The sequence below is a fragment of the Camelus ferus genome, chromosome 3 (assembly GCF_009834535.1).
Source record: "Camelus ferus isolate YT-003-E chromosome 3, BCGSAC_Cfer_1.0, whole genome shotgun sequence".
Lineage (NCBI taxonomy): Eukaryota > Metazoa > Chordata > Mammalia > Artiodactyla > Camelidae > Camelus > Camelus ferus.
The window spans coordinates 104,955,422-104,981,727 of NC_045698.1; the positions used below are offsets into that span (position 1 = coordinate 104,955,422).

General features: G+C 41.7%; 1 protein-coding gene across 12 annotated transcripts in view; it reads right to left on the bottom strand.

Annotated features, from left to right (window-relative positions):
- SH3TC2 (SH3 domain and tetratricopeptide repeats 2) overlaps positions 1 to 26,306 on the bottom strand; it is a 62,708-nt gene that overhangs the window by 31,449 nt on the left and 4,953 nt on the right. For all 12 annotated transcript variants that reach the window (XR_004318790.1, XR_004318791.1, XR_004318787.1 and 9 more), the window contains exons 2-9: positions 20,265 to 20,363; positions 16,835 to 16,962; positions 13,630 to 13,735; positions 11,889 to 12,032; positions 10,633 to 10,834; positions 9,806 to 9,879; positions 7,554 to 7,749; positions 124 to 257 (exon numbers count right to left, since the gene is read on the bottom strand). Coding sequence is in view for 6 of the 12 variants with exons in the window: in XM_032477053.1 (XP_032332944.1) it covers positions 124 to 257; positions 7,554 to 7,749; positions 9,806 to 9,879; positions 10,633 to 10,834; positions 11,889 to 12,032; positions 13,630 to 13,735; positions 16,835 to 16,962; positions 20,265 to 20,363 (1,083 nt within the window). In the remaining 6 variants the exon portion in view is untranslated. The remainder of the gene's footprint in view (positions 1 to 123; positions 258 to 7,553; positions 7,750 to 9,805; positions 9,880 to 10,632; positions 10,835 to 11,888; positions 12,033 to 13,629; positions 13,736 to 16,834; positions 16,963 to 20,264; positions 20,364 to 26,306) is intronic.

The window sequence follows — 26,306 nt, forward strand, 5'->3', positions numbered from 1 at the left end:
ATAGTGGGCACAGCTCCACATTCATATGGGATTGGACTTCAGAGATATTCCACTCCTGTTAGGAACACTCCCCTCATCTTGAGGAACTTGGGCTTTCAAGGGGTTTGAGGAGCAAACACTCACTCAGCCGGTAGATGGACGTTATGTCAGTCTGAGCAAGTGTGTGAAGGAAGTCGGCACACTCAGCTTTCCTGTCACTTCCCAGGACCCCCAGAGAGCATCTTTCCTCCTCACTGAAAAAGGCAGAGTTCTTGCTCCTGGATTGAGGCAAAAAGACATGGACACAGATCAGTGCAAGGTTCCAGACACAGCCCCTTCTCCCTCCACCCTGGGATGCAGGAAGGGACACAAAGAAGCCATTAACTCAGGTGCCCAGGGCTGAAGTCATCTCCTCATCTCACTGCTGCATAATAGATTTATTTACACTGCCAAGGGCCAAGCGCTGGCAGCGCCGCTGTGCCGCTGCTAAACACCTAAAACACCCACCCTGCTAAAACTCCACATTCTCCCAAGAAAAGCAAAGCCCCTTCCCACACCCCTACCCATTCTTTGAGACCACAGGGCGCCCATTTTTAAAGGGAGAAATAGAAATAGGCTGCCCTAAATATAAGGATTGGAAAAGGACCGTTAAAAGATGTTTGTCGGGTTATTTCAAGAAAATGTTCAGGATAGGTGATAAAATCTAAAGGAACAATGGAGAAAACGTGACTATGGCCAGAAGGAACCTTTCACATCAGGTGTTGACGCTGGATTCCATGACACAGAACAACAGTGTTATGTAGCATTAGGAGAGGGACAGAAGGCTAGGGCACGGGCAGGGGTACAAGGAGGGCCAGGGGACTGGAAGAAATGATCATAAATAACAGAGATCTTTTTGGGAGGAGGAGGTTTGATTGGGGGGAGGTAATTAGGTATTTATTTGTTCCTAATGGAGGTACTGGGGGTTGAACCCAGGACCACATGCATGCTTAGCAAGCACTCTACCACTGAGCTATACCCTCCTCGCATATTGTAGAGATCTTTATACACACTGTATTGTATAAACCAATTGTTAAAAGTAATTTGCTTACTAGAGATCTGTCACAGAACCAAATAGGAAAACTAGAAGTGCCTTGGAAAGAAAGTATCCGCTCTGGTCTCTATCTGATCAGCATTTAAGATCTCTTTCAGTTCTAAGTATTTTTTAACCTCAAAAGCCAGTTTTAAAACAAAAATAACAGCTCATACTCTGAGGGGAGGCTTATTATGAATCAGACACTATTAACTCATTTAATCTCTGCAGTTGCCCTATGATGCAGGCACTATTCTTATCCCCCTTTTTAAAACAGAGGGAGAAACCGAGGCACAGAAAAATGAAGTTGGTGGTCAGGGACTGGCAGAGCAGAATATAAGGGGAGCTTCTCTAGCTCAAGCAGGGTTGAGGGAGGGGCTGGGATGGGATGTCATGTTCTGCCATTTAGCCATTGTCCTCACAGCTCAGATAGACAGTCTGAAAGTCAGCGATGAGAAAACTAGCCACTAGTGCGAACTTCTCAAGGTCACACCACTAACTAGGGGCAGAACTGGCGCTAAAGCTGTGTCTTGACATTGTAGCTCTTGACACCACATTTACTGAGCCCCCACTTCTCTGGCCTGACCTCCAGGTTCTCCCCAGCACCATAAAAGCTTCCATTCTCAAAAGAGCACATTATGGAATTCTTCATCTGAACTCATTTGAGATAAAAAGAATATGATTCCAAATTTCGAGAGAACTCTTAAATTCTACAAAGCATTTCTTCATTTACTACTTCATTTACTCCTCATAACAACACTGTGATATAGGTATTTGTATCCATATTGGCAGATAAAGATTCAGAAAGATTCAGTGGCACGCTCAGAATTACACAGCTAGAAAGTGGTGAAATTGAGACTGAAGCTGAGGTCTTCTGCCTCTGTGTTCACTGACCCACAGCTGATTTGCTAACATCCTGAGTCCCAGATATTTAGACAGAGTCCAAAACACTTGGCAAATTACACTAGGGCTTTCTGACATAGAGATGGGGTTAGGAGTGTGGTTGGGCTTCTAGAAATATGGCAGGTTGAAGTGCTCCACATGGGGCTACTTTCCCCCATATACACAGACAAATCGTGGGTAAGATGTGACCAAGATAAATATTTTATTACATAACTTTAACTTGAAAGAAAGAAATGGAAATTTCTAGGAGCCAGAAACAAAAGGAGAAACCAAAGCCAAGCTGGCAAGTGAGAACAGACGGTACAGAGACGTTGAGGGTGCTCAGCTGGGACATTGGTCCTCAGAGCTGTAGCTGACCTGGTAATGCCACCCAGGGACAGGAGATACGATTCTGGAGCTATGTGAAGCAGGAAAGCTGAACGGAGCTCCCTACATAGCTTTGAGCTCCCTATAGCCTAATGTCTGGAAGGGTTGCAACTTCGGTAGAGAAGGGATTGGAAACTTCTCATAATTTGCCAAGAAATGTTTTCCATCTGTCTGAGTCCCTGGAAAAAAATTTAACGCTTAACGTTTACACCATTAGAAGGTATGGGAATCTGAATTTACACTGCATGGTGCAGGTACCACAGTCAGACAACCAGGCCTGGACCACTGAGTTCCTAAGTGTCCAGGGAAAGCAACTGCCAAAACTACTCTGTTGGGATACTTTCTTCAGTCCAAGCTTCATGCGGAGACCACCTTTTATTGAAAATTCACTCATGTCACCAAAAACGCAAACCATGCAAGAAAATGAACTACTGACAAAAAGAGCCAACAGATGCACAAGCGGGCAAATTAATACTACAAACACTAGAAATAACAATCATCTGAAGATTTAATTTATAAGCATGGTTAAAATGATGAAATAAAAACAATGAATAAAAGTGACAATGAAAATATGGGATTTTGTGAGCAGAAACAAGCAGATGTGTAAAAGAGGAAAATACAAATTTTAGAAATGAAAATACAGACAAGGACATTTGAGATGACATGAGTTAGATAAACAGCAGGTTTAGCCCCAGCAGCGTTAGTGAAACTGAAGACCATTCTGAGGAAATTACCCAGAATGTGGCCTAGCACGGCAAAAAGATGAAAAATATAAAGGAACTGATTAAGCAAGATTGAGGATAGAACAAGTCCAACATACCTTCTAACAGGAATTCCAGAAGAGAGACTAAAGAGAATGAGAGAGAGGCAATATTCAAAGGAAGAATGACTGAGAATTTTCCAGAAGTGAAGAAAGACATGAGTCTTCAAACTGAAGAAGCATACCAAGTCCTAAGCAAAATAAATAGAAATAATACAATTTTAATATGATTTCCATTTCTCTAAGGTTATAGGTCTTTTCAGGTTTTCTGTTTCTCCTAATCCTTCTTTCTGGGTTCAGTTACCTATTACTTAACTGTTCAACTTATGGGATGAAAGAGTTAAATATAAAGGATAAAAGGAGGAGGGTATAGCTCAAGTGGTAGGGTGCACGGTCAGCATGTATGAGGTCCTGGGTTCAGTCCCCAGTACCTTCTCCAAGAATAAATAAATAAATAAACCTAATTACCTCCCCTTACCAAAGAAAAAATAGAAAGGATAAAAGAACATCAATTAATGAAATAAAAATTAAGTAAAAGAAAATTATAAAGGTAAGTATGAAATTAACAAAATAGAAAAGAAATAGTAAATATGGTCAACAAAAGAAAAATTGGCTCTATGAGGAGACTAATAAAATTCAGAAAACTCTGGCAAAATGGATTTTAAATTTTGTGTTAATAGTTATTTTCCCCTCCACACCTTGAAGATGTTACTCTATACCTAACTAAATTATCACTCAAGAGTACATTATCATTCATAAAAAAAGAATGAAATAATGCCATTTGCAGCAATATGGATGGACCTAGAGATTATCACACTAAGTGAAGTCAGACAGAGAAAGACAAATACCATATATCACTTATATGTGGAATCTTAAAAAATGATACAACTGAACTTACTTATAAAACAGAAAGAGACTCTCAGACATAGAAAACAAATGAATGGTTACCAAAGGGGAAAGTGGAGGAGGGATAAATTAGGAGTTTTGGATTAACAGATACATACTACTATACATGAAACAGATAAAAAACAAGGTTCTATTGTATAGCACAGGGAACTATATTCAACATCTTGTAATGATCTATATAAGAATTTGAAAAAGTATATATATGTATACATATATGTATCTGAATCATGTTGTTGTATACCTGAAACATTGTAAATCAACTGTACTTCAATGCAAAAAAAGAAAATATTTTAATTATCTTTAAGACAAAGACTATAAACAGAGAACGTTTGTAACTCACAGATCTCCACTGAAATATCTACGTATCTCAGTGGTATACATGATGGAGAAGGAACTGGACAACTTGCTATAAATAAATAATAGAATATATCAGAGCTAGATATACCATGGTGCAACTGTAAAAGACCAATAACAAAGAGAAAACCTTAAAAAAAAAAAGTGAGATAAGTCTGCCTACCTGCAAATAAATGGCTATGAAACTCACAGTAAACTTCTCATCAACAAAAACAGATGCCACAAGAAATGGAATTATGAAGAAGACATAGATGAATAGGAAGAATAAAAGAGGGGATAACTAAGAAATATTTTTAATGTCTAATACTATGAAATACTGGTTTTTCTCCTACGTTCTTTTATCTGGTTTTGAGTGTATTAATTGCTCAATCCTGCTTATTTTAAAATTTAGGAATTTAAGTATATAAATTTCCTTTAAGTAACACTTTATTAAAATGAACTGTATCTTGTACATGAATAAATCCTAAATTTACACTTCAACTGAGAAAAATTCCAGGCGCAGAAAAAAATTTAAATAAAATTTTAAGACACAAAGCCATAGTGTTTTCATTTATGAACAAATGTGTATTTTTTAAATGTATCAGGATAAGGACTGAAAAGATACATATCAACTTCAAATAGTGTTGGCTTCTAGTAAAGGAATCAGAGGATGAAAATATAAAGGGGTAAAAGGCATCTCCAATTATCTAAAGACTTTTTCACTTAAAACACATACCCACACACACAAACACAAACACATCAAAAAAAAAAAAAAGAAAGAAAAAAGGATGGGTATCGCATTCTGTCACCCCCAAAAGGGTGAGATTCACCAGTCACTTTGGCCAAATGCAAACACTGTCTATATAAACAGAAGGCCTGCCGCAGGTTTAAGAAAGGGTATTCCATATTAAAAAAAACAAAAAACAAAAAAACCCCTGGGCTTTACAGATGCTGGTGCTGTGAAACTTTGGTAGCTGATGTTGAAATCTGGGCTATCAAAAAGGAAACCCACAAAAATGTGCTTCAGTGGATAAGCAGGATCCCTTTTCCCATGTGACAGAGGCACAGCCTAAATCTGACTCAGAAAACAGCTTCTGAGAAATTTCATTCTCAACACACTGCCAATTTGGTTGAATGAATGAATGCATACATACATACATACATACAAACACTTCAGGGAGTAACATACTAACACAGGGACAGGAGCTGTGGGAAGAAGATGCAGACTTCAGCAAATGCTGCACCATCTTCAGATATCTAACAGCAAATGAACACAGACTAAGAGTGACACCCAGTGGCCCAATCACCAGCACAGCACACAGGAATGATTCCCAGGACTTCCACACTCTGGCTGCTGCTTGTGGCAGCTTGTTTGTCCGGTTTTCCTCTGATTGCTGTATTTCCAGGATGTCTATATTCTAGAGGGTGCTTTGAGGGTGTGCAATGAGCCAGTCCTCCTCTCCTCTCCTTCTCCCATCTCTCCCTGTCTCCTGCTCACTTTTCCCTTCCCTACTGAGTGTGCAATCCCTGGTGCACGGGGTCCCACAGGTGACCACTGTGCAAGTAAGGAGAAAGTCTCATGTCACCACTGCGATACAGGGGATGATGTTCTTCAGAGTGAGTGTATCTTCTACTACTGAGCCAGCTAAAATGTGATGATCAGATTAATTCAGTAGTACTCGGTTATTGTCTTTTGAAACACAGTATGAGGTGCAGAACTCTAATATAATTGATGAATTCTGACACCTGTCCCCAATATTCTATTAAAACTGCTTCTCAGAGATTACCACTCATAACAGTAACAGCAATAATAAGAGTTAATGTATGGTGATCACACACACACCCAGACGCACACACACATGCTGTGCTAGGCACCAATCCAAGTGCTTTACATGTATTAGCTCATTTCAACTAGTAACAATCATATGGACAAATATTAACATATCCAAAGTCACCCAACTGGTAAACTAATGTAGACACTCGACGTGCATGCCCACCTCACCCAAAGCCAGGGTTGCTGTCTAGAGAGAAGTTCCAGTCACATCATGTCACCCTTGCTCAGAGACACTCAGTGGCTCCCCATTCCCTGCCAGGTGAAGGACAGGTCCGTAGCACAGGCATTCCCGGTCTCCCACCTCATGGCCCCACTGAGACTTTGGCATACCAGTGCCCTCCTGGTGACCTGCTTCCGAAGACATCAGTCATTAAGTCCCCTCACTTTCCTGCCTCAGACTGCCTTTCCTCACTTACGTCTGTTGAAATATCTTAACGCTGTTCAAAACTGAACTCGCATGTTACCTTTTTCAGGAAAGCTCTCTTGACACCTTTTTCCTCCTTACAAACTCTCATCACACTCTCCAGGAGCTCAGTGAGTGACCCTCCTTGTTTAGAGTTACTTGAGTCCCCACATTTCTGTGTAGGGAAAATGACCTGTTTCCTCACCCTTCGAAGGACAGGCCTTACAGGGAGCTTCTGACCTTGGTCCACTCTCCTCAGTGGCTCTTTCCACAAAGGAAGGAGTTCCAGTCTGAGTGTTGGGAGCCTTAGACATTCCTTGGGCCACATATTCCCCGTGTGGAAGGCTACAGTGTCTCAAGGTTAGCAGCTAACTCGGCGTTCCCTTTCGTACTTCCTGGATCGTTTCCCATCCCAGTGCAGGAAGCCCACCCAGGGAGACTGGGCAGTGCTCCAGACCTGCCCCTCTGTGACAGGGTGTGTGGAGCAGGCTGGCCACTTGCTGCTGGTTGGTCACGTGGTGGCTCTGCCCCTCAGAACCAGCCCTTCTAGACTCAAGGCAAGAAAGAGCAAATGATGCACTCCACCATCCTGGCCAACCCTGACTTCACACATTAAGCTTTCAGCAGACAGACCTACACAGGCATGGGAGGGACTCTCCATTCACTAAGCTGTGTGTGCACTTCCTTGATGGGGCCCTTTGACTGGATGGGAAAGGCTAAGAGCAGGCCCTATACTTCTCTCCTTGCAAAGAGGAAGGCCTCAATGACCATCTTTGAAACAAACTGACCTGACTCCTTCCCTGATCACTCGTCTTCTCCTTCCTATCGCTCCTCAGGTTGGCCTTGGTTGTCAGAATGTGCTCCTCTGGGTTCATGTTACCAGGGACCTGGTACCTGAACCACCTGAAGCTCATCTGCAAATCTGCTCAGAATGGGGCAGGACCACGTGGGAAGGTGGCCCTGCTCCAGCGCATCCCAGGGGGCCTGTCATACTCACATTGGGGAATAAGAATCAGGATCTATGTTCCTGGTGGGAACAAAGCCCACTTCTCCTGAGAGGGTTGACTTCCCAATGAACCACTGAAGCCCAGGAATGACAAAGCCGATGATCTCAATGCTTTCCCCTTGGCGGAAATTCAGTTCATCCTTTTCTTCTCTCTCGTATTCCTTCCAGGCCTTACATTTTCCTCTACCTGTGGGGAAACAGTGCACAGGTCAACTAAATAAGGCAGAAACAGCTGAGCCTTCCACTAGCTTCCAATGTAATATAAAATGAGGGGTTTCCAGATTTTAGAATTTTAAGGACCAGTAAAATTTCTCCACAACAAAAAAATTGGCAGGAATGATACAGGGTTAATTGGCTTTTCATTTGGCCAAACTAGGAAATTCAAAAAAGGAACTACCATCCACTTTTACCATCGTTTTATGAAAGAAAAGATAATTTAACAAATGTAGGAAAGATAATCTCAAAACACTAGATATACCTTAAAATGGAATAAAGTTAGCTTATGGAAAACTGGAAAGCTCACTATATTGTCCTACTTTGTCTGACTTGCCATTATCATGTAAACACTTGTCGTGGTTGGCACAAGTCCACAGACGAAGTGAGGACCATTGTAGGATCTTTCCAATTCCTTCCAGCTCCTTTGGCACTATGACCCTCAGTCTCCCCAACTGTAAAATGGGGATAATGAGAATACCTGTCTCTTGTAAATACTAGGAAGTGTTAAAGAGATAAAATGCAAACCTTCAGTCAACCCTCAATAAATGTTAGATTCCTTTCATTGACAAATAGAAGACAGCTGGTAATCCCGAGGGATCTGGAAGACTCCTGACTATGGTCAGTCCCCAGTTTGAATTAGCTGCCTAGTTAAGATCTAGTAATGATATATTTATGAGCACTGTACTGTCCAGTTTACAAAGTACATTCATGTTCATTTTCTCAGATCCTCCCTGGAGCAACTATCAGATCCCCTTTTAACAGATTAGAAGGTAGAGGCACAGAGAGTGTACGTGATTTGTCCAAGGAGTGTCATGTGTGACAAAGCTTGGTCCAGAACTTGTCTCTCCACTGCTGGTAACCCTTCTCTCCACTGATCCAGCTATAGTTGTGAGATAGTGGCTTGTATGTGCCTCGGTTTCCGTATTTACTTTAGCTCCCATCCTAAAGCTACTGAATTATTTTTTCTGACATTTTGGTCTAGTTTCTATTGAGCATATCTTCAAAATCCGAAGTCCCCACTGCTTTGTGGGTAAAGAGGATCTACCATGTGTTAAACACTTACAACTTGAGAAAACCATACTAAGTGATTTACAGATGTCATTTAGTTTACTTCTCATGACAACACAGGAAGTTGGCTTTATGGTAACATTTTATAATAAGGAAATTGTGGCATAGTGAGGGCATGAGAACTGGCTGAGGTCAAGCTGGTTTTAAGTTGTGGGGCCAGAATTTGAACCCAGAACACACTTTACAGCCCCATGTTCCTGACTACAAGGCCATACTGACTCAGATTGCTAAACATCTTGTTTATGGTCAATCATGGATTAGATCTAACATCGGGATTTCATAATTCCCTGTCTCTCTTTTTTTTAAGTATTATTTGGGCTTAGAACTTTAAAATTGCACTTGTGCTAGGTATGGGAGGCAGCTCTAAGGATGAAGATAAAACAGATACATGTGTATGTGTGTATATGTCTGTGTACATACATACATGTACATATAGAGATTACCTAAAATGTACGCATGTATTTATACATACATATATATGTATGTATTTCATTTATTCAACAAATATTTACTGAGCACCCACTATGTGCCAAGCATTCTTAATCTTCCTAAATTCAAGATTAACTTCACAAAATTAGGAAATGTTTTGACTAGAGATTGAAAACAGGCAGCCTGCAGGCCACATTTGGCCCACCCCAGGCTTTTTTTTTTTTTAACCTGCATATCTTTAAATCCCTACGGTCCTTACCATTTCATAACATCTTCCATCCAGGCCCTCCACACATCTGTGCATTCTGCTTGCCCTTTTGGCATTTATATTTACAAACCTTGACTGAGACCTCTCATTTCATAGGCAAGGAAACCCACATTTACTGATGGCAACTGGCTTCCCCAAATCCAGTCAGTAGCAGAGGTGAGACAGAAATTCACATCAACTGACGCCAAATCGGCAGATAAAAGTAGGCGGCAGAGCAATATTATCTCCCTAATAATAAATACTGTGTTCCACTCAGCCATACCAATCTGATAGGAGCCTGTCCAATCCTTCTTTCTGGAAAGGCCACAGATTCCTGGATAATTCTTTAGGAACCATCTGCCAATGGAAACATGGGGTTTGCAAACACAGATTTAAAAAAAAGTTGGAACAGTGAGCAGAATAGTCCATTAAAATAACAATGACAGTGATGATGATAAGTCTTATTGTTATTTTGGTTACTCTTATTATAATAGTGGAAAAACATTTACTGAGAACTTACTTTGTATCAGGCACATCAGCAGGCCTAGGATGTTTTCTGGCTCAGCAATTATTTTGTCAGTTAAATAACAAAAGAGCCCTTTCCATTCTCACTGTCAGATTCTCTGCCAGAGCCATACACAGGGCCTGTGGCCTGGAATCACATTTACTGTCACTCTGTACGTTTGAGTTTACAATATCTTACAACAAGGATTCTTAAACTTTAGTAAGAAAAACATCCCCTTATGTTTAAGGGGAGCTGATATAAAATGAAGATTTTTGGATCCAACCCTAAGACAGTCTGAGGAGGGCCAGGGGGTGTGAACTTGCAGTAAAATTCCCAGATGACTGATACAAATTGTCCCCAGTTCCCACACTGAGAAACGCTGCATTGGAGACCAGGCGGTGTATTTCCACCTGAAATTTTGAGTTGTCTCCATTTCACTGAATTATGCAAATCTTAACTGTTAAATAACAAAAGATAAAAAGCCTCTCAGAGTTTGTCGCTTCCATGGCACCATGGGTGTCCAAATCTGCAAGTGTGCCTTCTCTGTTCTGTGCAGACCTCAGTCTGCTCCACGACCCTCTACCAGGATGCGAATGGTTACTCACTGGTGGAAAGGGAGAGGCAGAGGTTCCACGGCTGACACTGGCACCAGGCCACGCTGACCCGTGACCAAGGACACACCTTCCCACTCAGGGTCACCTTCAGCTATCTTCACCGAGATTAACTCATTCCTGCAAAGTGTCAAATACTCCCCTTCCTTCTCAGCTGGCTGAGCCACCGAGCACATGGCTCTGCAGAAGAAGTGACCTGTAGATAATGAGAAAAGCTCTTTCCAAGGAGTAGTAGGAAGTGAAAAGGGGGTGTCACAAAATGGACATTTCCACCCAGAGCCCAAACACTTTTCTTCCTCACGATAAAGTAAACACAGTCGAGGGGGAGGTGCTACAGATGGTCCCTGTGATTCCAAGAAAACGTACCAGGAGAAAAAGCCACTGAGAGAGAAGTCACTTAAAACAGATACCAAAATTTCTGAATAATTCTTAAGAATATGGTTTAACTGCAACTTCACCTTGAAAAAGTAATGAAACAAAAATTTATGAAAATATATTTAACAGAACTTCGGTTATAACTGCAACCTCATGCTTAATCTTAGGACCAGAACAAATAAACTAAGTTGATTAAGGTGAATATAATTTCTCCAACTAAATTTTATAGTCACACAGTATGAAAACTTTTCCTTCACATATAATTCATGCAATACAATCGGAAAAAGAATAATTTGCAAATGATCTACGCATAACTGGTTCTTTCAATGTCTGTGATGTCATTGGTCATTAACTGGTTGGTTACAGCCTTGATTGGATGTTTCCTTGTAAACAGACTGGTGGGTGCTCCAAGCAGTTCCTCAGTATCGCTTTCCTCAATCTCATGAAATCCTGCAGGTTTTGCAAGATTTGCAATTTTATTTTACAATTACATTGTATCAGATTTTTAGAATAGTGATTCTCAGTCTTGGGTGCACATTAGAATTACCTGGTCAACTTTCAAAAAATGCCAAAGCTTGGCCCCCATCTCTGGAGATTAATTGGCCCTGATGGAGCTCTGACCTGGGCATCTTCTTAAAAATCCCCAAGTAGTTCTAACATCAGATAGTCAGTGAGACTGGCCAACACAGCTGTTCATGTGATATTAATGTTAAACTGAAAAAGATGTTTGAAGTGATACTATAACAGGTGGGTTCATTTGTAACTATTTTCATGTTTGAATGACTTTTGCCTCCCTTTGTAACACCATTATTTCAGGGACTCTGATAACAAATATTCACATAAGAACCCCATCCACACTCCTACTCCATGCTCACCTTCCTGGATGAGGAGTCCCAGGTATATTGCTTCCAGGTGTTTATCATCTACTGACACTTGGATCTCTGTATCCTCCACCAATCGGCAGTTGAGCCAGTACTTGTGGTCAAAGAGGAGATGCTCCAGACATGCAGATACATAGCCTACGAGGTCAAGCCAAGAATATTCTTCAACAGCATGATTTCTGCCAATAGCTGGGAATTATGGTGAACAAGTACCTTCCTGAAGTTCCCTAATCTGACTCCACTTAAGTGGAATTAGAAGAGCATAAGAGGGGTAACTAGAAAATTTCTAAAATGAATTGATTCTTCTCAGATCTGCAGGGAATTACAAGTCATTTTAAAATAAAATTTGTTTTCAACATATTGTGGGTCTCCATAAAAGTATAATGAGATTATCAAATCAAATTATTTTTTCTAACACATCTATGGAGGAATTTTCAAGATTACAATGTTGACTCTGGGAGTTCCTGGCCCCCCTGTAAAGTTCTCCTCACCTCAGGTTCAAATTCTCGGACCCCTGATGATGCAGTGGCTGGGGAGTTTCTCCACAGCCCATGAAGGAGTCAGGATTTACTTCAACATCACTCTGACACTCCCCTTCATCCTTTGCCCAGTAAGATCTCACTTGTTAAAACCAGATCAAACACTGTGCAAACTACAAAACTACAACAATTATGGATAGTTGTTACACCTATAAATGTATATTACTTGCATTAAAATTTTGCTCCTTTCTTAAGATGCAAAAACTGTCTCTGTTCTGACTCTCTGTTGCACTGATGTAGACTGTGAATCTCCCACAGTTGTGCTGCTTGTACTTCGACATGCACACAAGTCACCACGGGACCTTATACAGACGCCAACTCAGTAGGTCCAGGGTGGGGCCTAGGATTCCACTTTTCTAACAAGCCCCATGTGATGCTGGTGTGGCTGATCTACGGAGCACACTTTGAATAGTGAGGATCTCTCATGGTCACAGAAGGACACATGTGGTCGGGAGAACAGAAAGTCACCACAGCCACAAGAGGAGAACTTATACCTTCCAGCCAAGAGCCATCTTGACCCTCCACCCCTACACTAAATCGCTTCCTGTGTAAGTCTGCACGGAGCCCAGCATTTTATGAGAGATGTAAAACATGTGCCAACTCAAGTGACCTCCTCTTGCTTTGCTTGGTTTTGCTTTGCAATTGTAACTTCCCTATCAGGAGTTACTCTCTGTGGAGAGGGTAGGTGAAACATTTCCCACCACACTGGTACCAGACCTGTGCCCCAATATCCTTCTTTAACTTCTAGAAAGCCCTTCATCCTGAGGCCCTTTTAGCAGACAATTCCCTCATCTCTTTCTTTGACTCTTGTAAAAACATGGAACATAGATCTGGAAATTTACTATTTTGAGCAGCTACTTTGATCTTACTTGAGACTGGTTTTTTTTTTTTAACCATCAATTTCATATCTACTTCTACTTTGAATTTGGTAGACGATCAATAACTGCTTGCCACTTTTGACTGATTATCTAATAGTCTCTCCCTGAACACAGAAAAGTGCTGCATGTGACCGTTCAGAGCAATATTTGCTTTAGATTTTGTTCCAGGCAGTTTGTGATATTCTAAAGGTTAACCACCCATGTTAGGGCTCTACCACTTTTAATTAGCAGAGCTGGACCAATTCCTTCATGTCAAGCTTTACAAATTGGCTGAATTGAGAAGCAGGTGCTCCTTTACCTGCCTGCTCCACGTCATACCTAAGTTCAGGTAGGTGGAGAACTTCCAGATTTCCTCCATGGTCTTGAAGGTGATGAGGAACTGGGCCTTCTGGGACTGGATACCCACCAACCTGGCTGAGAGGTCCTGAGTAAAGAGAACAGTGAGTCAGCCTGGGGTGACAGAAGTATCTTGTGAACAAGCTTGTTGTGTATGAACTTTTTTTTACATTGAGATATAACTGACATATAACATTGTGTTAATTTTGAGTGTACAACATAATGATACATGTGTACATATTGTGAAATGATCACCACAATAAGTTTAGTTAATATTCACCATATCACATAATTACAATTTTTTTTCTTGTGATAAGAACTTTTAAGATCTATTCTCTTGGCAACTTTCAAATATACAACATAGTACTGTTAACTATAGTCACCATGCTGTCCATTACATCTTCAGGACTGACTTATCTTATAATTGGAAGTTTGTACCTTTTGACCACTCTCCCCATTTGGCATTGATTTTTACATCACCAAAAAAAAAAAAAAAAAGAAAGAAATAACCTAAATGTTCAATAGGAAACTGGTTAAAATAAATTAAGGTTTATCCACACAATGGAATATTATGATATTATGCACCCACAAAAAAAGAATAAAGAAGCTCTTTGTGTAATCATACAGGCTCCAAATATACACGGCTAAATGAAACAATAGCAGCAAGAAAAAGCGTGTAGAACGGTGTACAGAGAATGTTATCTTTCGTGTTAAAAAAAAAAGTATGTGTGAGAGGGTGAAGGACGAATCACAGACAGCAACTTGTGAATCTATGTTTAATAATTATTTTTATGAAGCTGGCAAACAGAAAAACCAAAGCACACAAAATTATAAAGTATCCATAATCCCTCCCCACAGGGATCATCAATGTTGACAACTGCATGTATTGACTTAAATCTTTTTCCTGTATGTGAGTTTCCATGTAGCAATTTTTATATTAATGTAATCTGAAAAGTTGTTCTGTAATTGTCTGTCACTAAACAATGTTTTGTGAACCATCTCCCATGTCATTAAATAATCTACATTTTTAATCATTATATATGCCATTGTTGAATTAACATAATTCTTAATGTTTTCTTACAGCTAGACACTTGAATTTAAACTTTTTTTAATATCCTGAATGGTACTGTGATAAACATCCCATATCTAAATCTTTGTAGCTACTCTTGATTGTTCTGACACTAGTACTTCCAAGAAATGTAACTGGGAAATGCACATCTTCAATCCTAAAATGCAGGAGCCAAACTACCCTCCAGAAAGGCTGTACCAGTTTACAGGCTCACAAGCAGAGCAAGAAGACCTGCAACACCAACTCCCCCTTTTCTAATATCTGAAAAAAACAGGCCTGAATCACTGCCTGGACTTGGTTTTCCCCTAAAATCTTTCTCTGCTACTTGTCCAAGCTTCTGGAGTTGACTATAACAAGTCATGATCTGAACGTTCCTCCCCTGCCAGGCCAGGTCCTGCCATGAAAGATCGACCCCTGGAGCTCCATTCTGAGGGGACCCTGGGGAAAGAAGAAGAGGACAGAAGGATCCAAAGGAAAAGCCTCTGCTTCAACAAAGTCAGAACTCTGGGGTTGTCCCACAACAGGCCCCAGGAGCCCCGGGTTCTCAGAGGATCTATAGATCCTGGTAATCAGGGAAGGGGTCCTAGGTAAAAACTGACTTGCAAGGAATTTACTACATGCTAGGCACTTTGCCAAAAGCTTGATGAGCAATGCCTCATTTAACTTTCACAATAACCACAGTAATTATAGGACTTAATGCACTTTTATCACATTTAACCATTTCTGAAACAAAAAAGGAGAAAGCGTGGCATCATAAGTAATTGGAAGCATTTGTTTCCTTTCTTAGAAGTACATAAAATAATGTACATATAATTAAATAGCATCTCAGATTTAATAGAAAATGGCATTATCCCTGTTTTATACTCAAGGATGCCAGGGCACAGTCAGGGTGTGCCACGGAGGCTGCGACATCCTGGTTGGATCTCAGATCCAACAGACTCCAGGCTCAGCTTTGGCCCACAAGCCTGCCTGGCTCAAAACTCAGCAGTTCAGTTCGCTCTACCAAACCCAGCTCCTGCCCATGACAAAAGTTACTCAAATTAAAAGAAACTCTATGGTGCCAGTTAGTAGCTAATGCCTTCAAGTTCTTGAATTCTGAAGACTGAAAAACAAAAACACTCTGTTGTTTATAATATATCTACTATTTCTGGAGCACATTCCACCATCTAAGCCCGATGCCAAGCTCTCTACAGATACTATCTCATTTACTCCTCCCAACAAACCAGACATTATCTTTTTTTCACTGCATGACAGATTTATAGGGTATATTTCTCTTCTTAATTTGTATCAAACTCATGTAGACTATAAAAATAATTGGAACATACCAGTTTATTGTGTAAAGCAATGTTCTTCTTCCCCCATGTGTACTTACAGCAACTTTTAACCATTTCTGACTTTAGTTCTCCTAATAGTACCTCCTAAATTGTAAATAATTTAATCATACCCTTCCTGCTTGGTTTAACTCTTGAAGGTATTATCTATCTACTATGGAAGATGAGAAATTGATTTATATTACTGCCTTTTCCTCCTCTCATTCTAATATTTATAGTTACTAATTTTTGACTGGTAATTTTGGTACTTAAAAAAGTATACTTAGTGGTTACCAGTGGCTGAGGGAAGGGGACAGGCAGGAGTTGTGTAGTGGGTACAGAGATTCAGTTTGGGATGATGAAAAATTCTGGAATGGATAGTGGCGATCATTGCATAACCATGTGAATGCACTTAATATCACTGAGCTGTACACTTAAAATAATTAAAATGGAAAAATTTGTTATGTTTATTCTATCACAATAAAAAATAAAATTCAAATTTATCACATTTTTTAAAAAGTATACTTTATCAGGTAGGTGTTTTACCGATTCCTAATCTACAGTGGTTAAATAACTTGCAGAAGGTCATAAAACTAATAGTGGCAGATATAAAACAAAATTTTCTGACTCTGATTCCAAGGGTTGAGCCATTTCTGCTGAGCAGAGAACGTGTACATTTTCATTCATTCATTCAGTCAGGTATTTTCTTGAGGGCCTACTTTGCTTCCAGTGCTGTCCTAGGTTCTGGGGAGCCTGTAGCGGACAGACACACAGAAGACTCGGAGTTGCACCGCTCTGCAAAACTCACCTTAAACAGTGCACGCACCTCCTGGTCCTCATTCTCCAGCGCCCAGAGCCTCTTCCTGGCTGCTTCCTGCAAGGGACCATTTACACACCTCCTGGAGCGGCTCTTCACACTGAAGGAGAGCGTCAGATCTTAAAGAGAACAAAGAGAGAAAGATCAGGATGAGATGCACTCATAGGGAAGAAAGACTTAGATAAGCCCCAGTGTTTCTCACACCCAATCCCTAAATTGGTGTCCTCACTAATGAGAGATTACAAGTGATCTTAATGATTCTCTGAGCACCTCCTTTAAACTCTACCTCCAGAAAGAAAAAAAAAATGCTGAAGTCCAGAATGTTCTGGAACCTCAGGAGTTGCTGCACGCGGGTCAGTTTTTTTCTGTTTGTACAGGCTTTATTCCTACGCTGCCTGGCATTGTAGGAACAGTACCACACAGAACCAGCTAGGACATACATTTCCTCCTCTGGATGGTTTGTGAAAGTTTCCAAACAATACTAATTTATTCACATTATGGAAGTGTATTTATATGTCAAATCTATGATACGTAATAATTATTATATACTTCACACATTATATATACACACATACAGTTTCTCTAACCTGTTTCTTTCTGATAATGCACTCATTGTTTGTATGGGTAATTAGTTTACATATTAAAGTCTACCTTTAATGTCTTCAAAATGCACATTTATTCAACCAATACTATGAAAAGAAGCTGTTTTAGGTGCTGGGATACAGCAGGAAACAAAAAAGACACAGTCCTATTCTCATGGAGCTTGTATTCTGGGCAAGCAACCAACCCCACGAACACAGTAATTTCAGATGGAGAAAAGTGCTATGAATAAAAAAATGTAATAGGGTAAAGAGACAGTGATGGAGCTGTTGGAGGGCAGACAGCCTTGTCAGGAAAGGCACACTGAGGAGGCTCATCTTATAATTGCACTTTGCCATGTCTTCTTTAGACAACAAGTAGCGACCCTGTTAATAATTATCAAACACAATGAACCGAGAAGACGTCCACTGAATAAACACAGAGGTCTGTCTTCTAGCCCTAGCTTGCCAGGGTCTTTGCAAATTCCTGAGCACATTAGAGACGGCCCCTGTCATACTGGCCTGAGTCCACAGGCAGCCTGGACTCCTATCTTTAAATGGCTTATCTTTAACCTAGAAGTCCTCGAAATGCTGTGGCTGTAGGCCAGCTCCCATACAATATGCCCAACTGACCTGACGTTGGTGTGAGCTTCTTCAGGTGGATGTTTGTGCCACTCTGTTCCTCCCTGGCCTGTGTTCTAATCTCATGCAAGCCCTCCATCTTCGGCAATCCAGGTCCAACCCTCCGTCTGGTAGTGGCCTCACTGCACACTGATCTCTAGGAGGAGGTGAAGCCCGGGGAGGAGGAGTCACGCAGACCTGGGCTTAAGACTTGACTCTGCCCTTGTTAACTTTGTGCCCCGAGCACCTCTCTAAGCTTGACTTCTCTCATTAGCAGAATGGCTTTTACAGTACTATCCCACAGGGGTTTTAAGAGGCTTACTAAATGAGATTATGTGCATAAAGCTTTTTGTTCAGTGCCAGGTGCATACTAAATGTTCAATAAACAGGTTATGTATTGGCTGTTGCCTCTCACAAACCCCCATCCCACCCCAGTTCTCAAGCAGTTACTGCTAGCTGCCCTCATCTTGTTACACTGTAATTAACCTTGATTCTGATTCTGTAATTCCTTCTCACCAAACCCATCTCTCCTGTCCTTCCAAAGCCTTAACCAAACCCCCCTCTAGAATCTGTCTCGGAATAGCTCCTGATGAGTGGCAGCCCCTTCGGTGTGAATCTCCTTGCCATGCAGTTGAATCCATGGTTATGAAACTAAAAAGACCTGGACTTAAATAAGCGAACTGCTACTCAGAGAAGTGCCTCGGGGCCCACTGTGGAATCCTACAGAGCCCTCTCTGCATCACTGGACAGGGGAATAAATCAAGCTCACTCTAGTTTTAGTGTGAAGTGCATTTTGTCATTTCTTTGATCCTTCTGAAAACTGGTGGTTTAATCATAATAATATATCTCATTGATTCTGCCTTTGACTCTTCGACATAAAGAAGTGGGCAGCTGGAGCTGAGTCTCCCCTTCTCTACGGCCTTCCTGGAAACAGTACCATGGCAGAAAATGCTGAAGGATGGACAAGCTCAGGCTGAGGTGGTTAAGCTTCACCTACATGTACCCTTTGTTTGTTGGCCTTTGTGCACTGGTAAGGCAAAATGCTGACTCCACTGTGTTCATGAAACAACAGATGGTGGGTGATTCAGCTTTTTGCAGGGATGGCCCAAGCTGACAGACAGATAAGCAGATTGACACAACAGCAAGAAATAAAGGGCCAGGTTTTTCTCATTGTCAACCAAGAAGTTTGACAAAATTTGAAACTGAGAAGACATGACATTTATACACTATCTGCTTATATACTGTATATGCTTTAAAACATTCATAATGCAAATCTTTTTCACAAATCTCTATTTTGTATGCTGGATAGAAGTATAAGTTCAGGGGGCAAAGAGGCAACATGGTTAAAAATAAGGACCAGGGATCGAATCCCTTTCTCATCATGTATTAACTGTGTGACACTGCAGAGGTCACCTCCCTCTCTGAGACTCTGGTTTGCCACCTTTGAAATGGGGAGTTTGGTGCCACCTCCTAGAGGTAAGTGTGTGAAGATGAGAAGATGCAGGGATGACTTAGCTTGCTCTTGGCATGTGATTTGCCCTCAAAAATGGTCCCAAGTACTGGATAACAGCAGCTGAGCCTTTTACAGGTTTATCCTCAAAGCTTCCAGTACAAGGTTTCAAAATCTTCTCCTCCTGAAAGATTGAGTCAGACACTCTTCTGCTAGCCAATTTCCCCCCGACTTACTCAACCCTTTATTCATTCACTTATTCATTTACTTAACCAACTCTGTATAAGGTACTATTTTAGGTAGTACACAGAATACAAACATGACCTCCATGTACTTATTCAATTATTCATGTACGTATTTACCAAAAAGTTTCTGAGCACCAATTATGTACAAGCAACTCTTTTAGGTATTATGCAGAATATTTAATTATTCTAAAAATTACCCCTGCCCTTCAGCACCTTAAAATCTGTTCAATAATACACTTTATTTAATATAGCAAATATGTATGGAGCTCCTAATATGTGCCTGCTTGTGAAGAGCTCTGAGTGCCAGCTTGAGATGGTTTAGCTTAATCTTATAGGCAATGCAGAGCACTGGAAGATTTGTGAGCAGGTGAATATCATAGACAAGGTCATGCCTACAAAGGTGCATTTAATGGAAGCACCTAGAAAGGATCAGAGGGAGGGAGCTTGCAGACAGGACTGATAGGGGATTATTTCAATATTCTACATGGAAAATGTATTTAATAGTTTTTGCTTTGGCATTTAGATACCTGGAGTCATGTTCTGTGGCAGGAAACATTTTTCCTTACTTTCAGATGAGGATATAAACTCACTCGATATGGTTGGATCCTTGGAAGGAGTTTCTTTACCTGGAGGATATCAAATGAAAGATCATTTGTGAGAGTGTAAGAAAGTTATAAGCAAGGATTGCAAGTTTTTGTCAAGTCGCCATTTCTTCTCCAGGGCTGGTGGCCTGGAAGAATTTTAATTGTTATCAACATTGCCTTATTATTATTTAGTACTCAGCTGTTTATCAAAGAACTGTGACACATGCTATCTCAATCCTGCAGCAGCCTGGGTGTTCCCACTTTATTTAAAAAAAAAAAAATTCCCCCCCATAGGTCAGATTGAGTCCCATGGCTTAGTATACTGAAGGTGCTTGATATATGCTGAGCCTACAAGGTCATTATAGATCTGGCTACAGCAAGGTGGATAACAGAAGTACTGGAGCAGAGCAAGGGGCAGTGGAATCTTTAGGGAGATGGCTGGGGCATGGTTGTAATGGCCCTGAAATGTATGATTGTCCCCAGACTGCCCTTCTGTCTTTCCACTAAATACAGTCCTGTGTGGGACTTCTTTCCTCCCCAGCTCTCCAAAATGTTCCTGTCTTTGCAGCTGTAAAACTGGAGTGAAAAGGAGAGGAAAGAAGATCATGGCACAGACTAGGCTTAGGGAGGAGGCTATTTTGATGGCACAGCGCTGAAAAAAGAAGACTGAAGCCGTAAAGCACAAGGCAGTAGATATAAAAGAGTACAAGGGAATTTCACAAGTTATTCGTATGGAATATGGGCCTCCTTCATGGTATCCTCAAAATACAACAAGAGAACTCAAGTTCTTAACCCATTACTATCCGTTACTCTGTTCTTTTGAACATGCAACTGCTCAAGGACTCTACCATGGGGTCAGAATATTATGAGCATTACCTGATACTGGAAAGAGGGGTTCGGAATCTTGGCTCAAACACTATTTGTGAGTCATTCATCTAATTCACCCAACTTCTTCAATTGTAAAATGTTGATGGGTCAAAGTCAAGCAGACCTACTAGGTTTGCATTCTGGACCTGTGCTTCTGTTGATGCAGCCCTAAAATGATAAGGGATGAAGTAATCACACTCCATCCAGTCACTGCTGATTAAAGCTGAACCCAAATCCTCGTATTGCTGCCAGGAGTCTGCCTCCTTCTGTCTCTATATACTGGGATTTTGAGACCCAAGCTGTGGGTCTTCCATTTCTTCATAGTGGAAACAGTTAGTACTTTTTGGCGGGTGATGAACAGGGAGAATGAAAGTAGATTTTGGCTTGAACAGGCTGAAGGAGAGGACCATCAGTTCACAGCTCCTCATCTAGTAAATCTTGTTAGGGGTCAGTGCTGAAAGCGAGCAGCTTAGCTGGAAAGCTGGCAGTAACGAGCTGTAGTCGACCAGGATCATTTTGTAGTTCTGCCCCCAGGAACCAAAGGTAACTGCAGCAGAAAGGCTCTGGCTTGGGAATCATGAGATAGGAGTCTAAGCACAAATCAGAGTCTCCCATACATTAGTTAATTCACGTTCATCAAGATATTTCATCTATTTTTGAGATTTCGCTGTTCCCAGTGATAAATGAGGGCTTAATCTAAATTAGTGCTTCTCAACCGTGGCTGCCTATTCAAATCACCCAGATTGCTTTTTGAAAATACCAGTGCTTGGGCCTCATCTCCAGAAATGCTGGTTTAAGTCGTTCGTACTGCAGCCCAGTCACAGGTATTTTTTTTTTCTTTTTTTTAAAGAGAGGTTTTGGGCCCCACCGCGGGGCGCGCGCACCCCTCAAGCGAAGTGAGGGGTTCTGCCTACACGGCAGGAGTGGTTACTGCGCGCTTTGGAGGAGTGGAAGCTGGGGGAGTCCGGTACTTCAAAGCTCCCTCTCGGATGGCTAAAGAAGGAAGGCTTTCTCACCGAGGGCGAGTCGTCCCCCACCCACCGTCTCCCCTTCGGGCCCACGGAGGCATCTGAAGAGGTGCCACTTCCCGGCTGGGCGAGGTGGGGGCTGCGGCCTGGATAAGAGTGGCGCCAACGTGAGCGTTCGCGGTCAGCGCCGGGAAAAGCCTCCGCTCGCTCAGGCTCGTCCGTTTGCCTCACAAGGGAGCTCGTCTGAAAAGTCTGACAGAGCCCCCGCTTCTCTTCGCCCGGCCCTCCACAGTCTCTCACACGCCCCCGTGCAAGCCCGGCGAAGGGGAGGGGGGCCAAGGCCGTCCCGCCCGGCGCGCCGTGACGGCGACCACGACGAGGCACCTGCCCCCCACCAGGTGGACAGGCGTGCCTCCCTTACCGTCTCACCCCCCAAGAGAGCTGCTCACGGGACGTACCACCGCAGTGGGGACGCGAGGGGCTCGCCAGGAACAGGAAAACGTCGCCACCGCTCGGCCTCGGCACTTGAGGGACGACCTGGAGCGCTGCGGGAGCACCGCGGAGCGCCGGGCGAGACGCGCGCACGCACGACGGGGGGCACGCAGCGCTCGTGAGGCTCGCCGAGACGCCCAGGCCAGAGGGCCCGCTGCGTCAGGCGACCCCCGCCCGGCCGGCACCTTGAGGCGTGGGCGGGAGACCGAGGTCGGCTGCACTCCGCACCGCGACCTCCCACACAGCACCAGCGGGCGGGGAGGAGAGGCCCGGGGCCCGCAAACAAAGAGCGGCCCCTTTCGCCATGAACGTCTATCCCTCGTCTGACCCTGCGTAGGCCCCGCCCAGGAGAGCGCCTTGCCACATCCATACAGGTATTTTTCTCCAGTTCCCCAAATGATTCTTTGAGCCAGTTATTAAGAACCATACGTCTACATAAAGTTTTCAGACTTTAATGAGTGTATGAATCACCTGGGATTATTGATAAAATGCAGATTGTGCCTCGTAGTTAAAAGCCTGAGTTTCTGGATTTCAGATGTGCTCCCAGGAGATGCTCTGGTCCCAGGGTCATACTTGGAGTGGCAGCCTGATTCCCTCCTCTAGGACAAAGTTTGAAAACTGGTATACCAGTGGCCACAGGCCACAGAAAACCCACGAACATTTTTTTTTCTTTTTTTCCCCACAGAGTTAATTTTTAAAGTTTGAATTGCTCTACATAGTTTAGAAATCAGGGTGTTTTACATAACCCAGATGCTTGCCTTGGCTTTGAAAACTGGGAAAACTATTGCCTGGGGCCCTCATGCTCATCTGGCAACAGTTATCTGGGACTGAGTGGTTGCTGCCACCTCTATGGGGCATTTGTTCTCTGGCCATCATAGTCCCCAAGCTGCCAGCTCACTCATTTACACCCAGCCCTGGCAAGCTTTATGAGTTTATCCCTGTTGTAAGGATACATGAGGAGACAGTGGCCTGAGGACCATGAGGGCCTCTGGCATTAGCCCACCTTGAAGAAGGAAGTCCAAGATGGTGACCTTGGTTTGGAGGAGAGGGCGGGGTGCACAGCTCTTAAAGGACATGTGAGGTTTAGAGTGGAAAATTGCGAAGTTTTTCAGAGTGTGATTTGTGGATAGTCTGCATTAGAATTATTTAGGTGCTTTAAAAGAAAAGATATCTGTAAAGAAAACAAACAAATAAACTTGGAGCAAAACAGAGAAGAGTATCTGCATAACTTGGGGTAGCCAGTGATTTCTTAAACAAGATGGAAAAATACTACCCACAAAAAAAAATGTGTATATTGGCATAGAAGGAGCTGTAGACAATATGTATATTCATCAAAGAATTCAAATCCAGAGTATATAAATAATGCTAAAAATATTTAGGAAATAGGTAGGTAACCCACTAGAAAAATGGGCAAAGGCCTTGAATAGGCATTTCACCAAAGATAATATCCAAACAGCCAATAAATTTATGAAAATTTTCTCGAGCTCATCAGGAAAATGAAAATAAAAACCACAATGGAACATCACTACACAGATTGGCAAAAATGAAGAAACAAACAAACAGGTAAAGCCAAGTGTTTATAAGGATACACAGCAACTAGAACTCCTGAATACTGCAAGTGTGAGAATAAAGTTTGATAATTTTCACTTTGGAAAACTGTTTGACAGTATCAACTCAAGCCAAACATATGCACAGATACACAAGTATAAAATTCAGCAGTTCCACCCACTATTATCCCAAGTAATACATACATATGTTCACCAGAACATATCTACTAAAATACTCAGAGCAGTAGCAATTCATAACAGCCCAAACCTGGCAACAACTCAAATGTTCATCAACACTAGAATAGGTAAGTAAATGATGATATGTATGATTAAATATAGTATACCAATGAGAAAAAATGAATTAACAGCTATAGGAACCTTGTGAAAATTTACCAGGCTATATACATATAATTTCTTACACAATTCTGTAGAAATGATAGGTTCCCCCCCCCAAAAAAGATGAATTTTAAAATATTTCTGAAACCCTCCTCACTTAACTCTACCTGAGAATATCTAGGGGCAGAGTCAGGAGACATGCGTTTTTAACTAGCACCTTAGGGGTTTCTGATGTTCTCTACAGTATGAGAATCTCTTAGAAAGAGCCAATGCACCAAAACGCCTTGGGACCTATGAAGCAGAAGACAGCTCCTTGGGAAACAATAAGGAAATCTGGAAAAGCAGAGTGAGCTCTGTAACAGAAAGAACAGTTAATAGTGCACAGGGATTTATAGTTTACAGAGCTCTTTTACGCATGGAATTATATTTCAGCGTGAAAGAATTTGAAGACTTGAGCTGGGCCTTGAAAAAGAACCAGAGAGCACAACAAGAAACTATCACACAGGGGAATGGCCAAGATGGTAGAGGAGGAAGACCCTAAGCGCACCTCCTCCCACAGGCACACTGAAATTACAACTATTTACAGAGCAACTATTGATGAGAAAGACCAGAAGACTAGTAGAAAAATCTTCCATAACTACAGATATAAAGAAGAAGCAACAAAACAGGTAGACAAGTAGGAGAAGCAGAGACATGATATAGTCAAGTCTCACACTCCAAGGTGGGCAACCCGCAGATGGGAGGATAATTACAATGGTGGAGGTTCTCCCCCAGGAGTGAGGGGTCCAGGCCCCACATTTGTCTCCCCAGCCCAAGGGTCCTGGATCAGAAAGGCAAACCTCCAGAATATTTGGCCAGAAAATATAGCTCTGGTGACCAGAGGGGAGTGCACTGCTGGGATGCGTAAAACATCTCCTACAAAAGACCACTACTCCAAGGATGGGAAACATAATGAACCTACCAAATATATCAATGGACAGATCATCTAGACAGAAAATCAATAAGGAAACACTAGCCTTAAGTGACACATTAGACAAGATGAACATAATATATATAGAACATTCCATCTAAAAGCAGCAGAATACACATTCTTTTCAAGTGCACATGGAACATTCTGTAGGGTAGATCACATGCTGGGTCACAAAACAAGTCTCAGGAAATTTAGTAAAATTGAAATCGTATCAAGTGTCTTTTCTGAACACCAAACTGTAAGATTAGAAATTAACTACAAGGGAAAAAACTACAAAGAGGACAAACACGTAGAGGCTAAACAATATGCTGCTAAACAACCAGTGGATCACTGAAAAAATCAAAGAAGAAATTAAAAAAAAAACAAACCTGGAGACAAATGAAAACTAAAACACAATGATCCAAAATCTATTGGATACAGCAAAAGTAGTTCTAAGAGGCAGATTTATGGTAGTACAAGCCTAACCTGAAAAACAAGGAAAATCGCAAATAAACAACCTAAACTTAACAGCTAAAGGAACTAGAAAAAGAGGAACAAACAATAGAAAAGGTTGATGAAACTAAGAGCTTGTTCTTTGAAAAAATAAATACAAATGTTAAACCTTTAGCCAGACTCATCAAGAAAAAAAAGAGAGAGGACCCAAATCACAAGGGAAAAATTTTTTTCCTTTTCTTTAACTTTGTGTCTGTAGAAAATGTTGGATGTTCACTAAACCTATTGTGATAATCACTTCATGATGTATGGAAGTCAAGCCTTTATGCTATACACCTTAAAATTTTACAGTGCTAAATATCAGTTATATCTC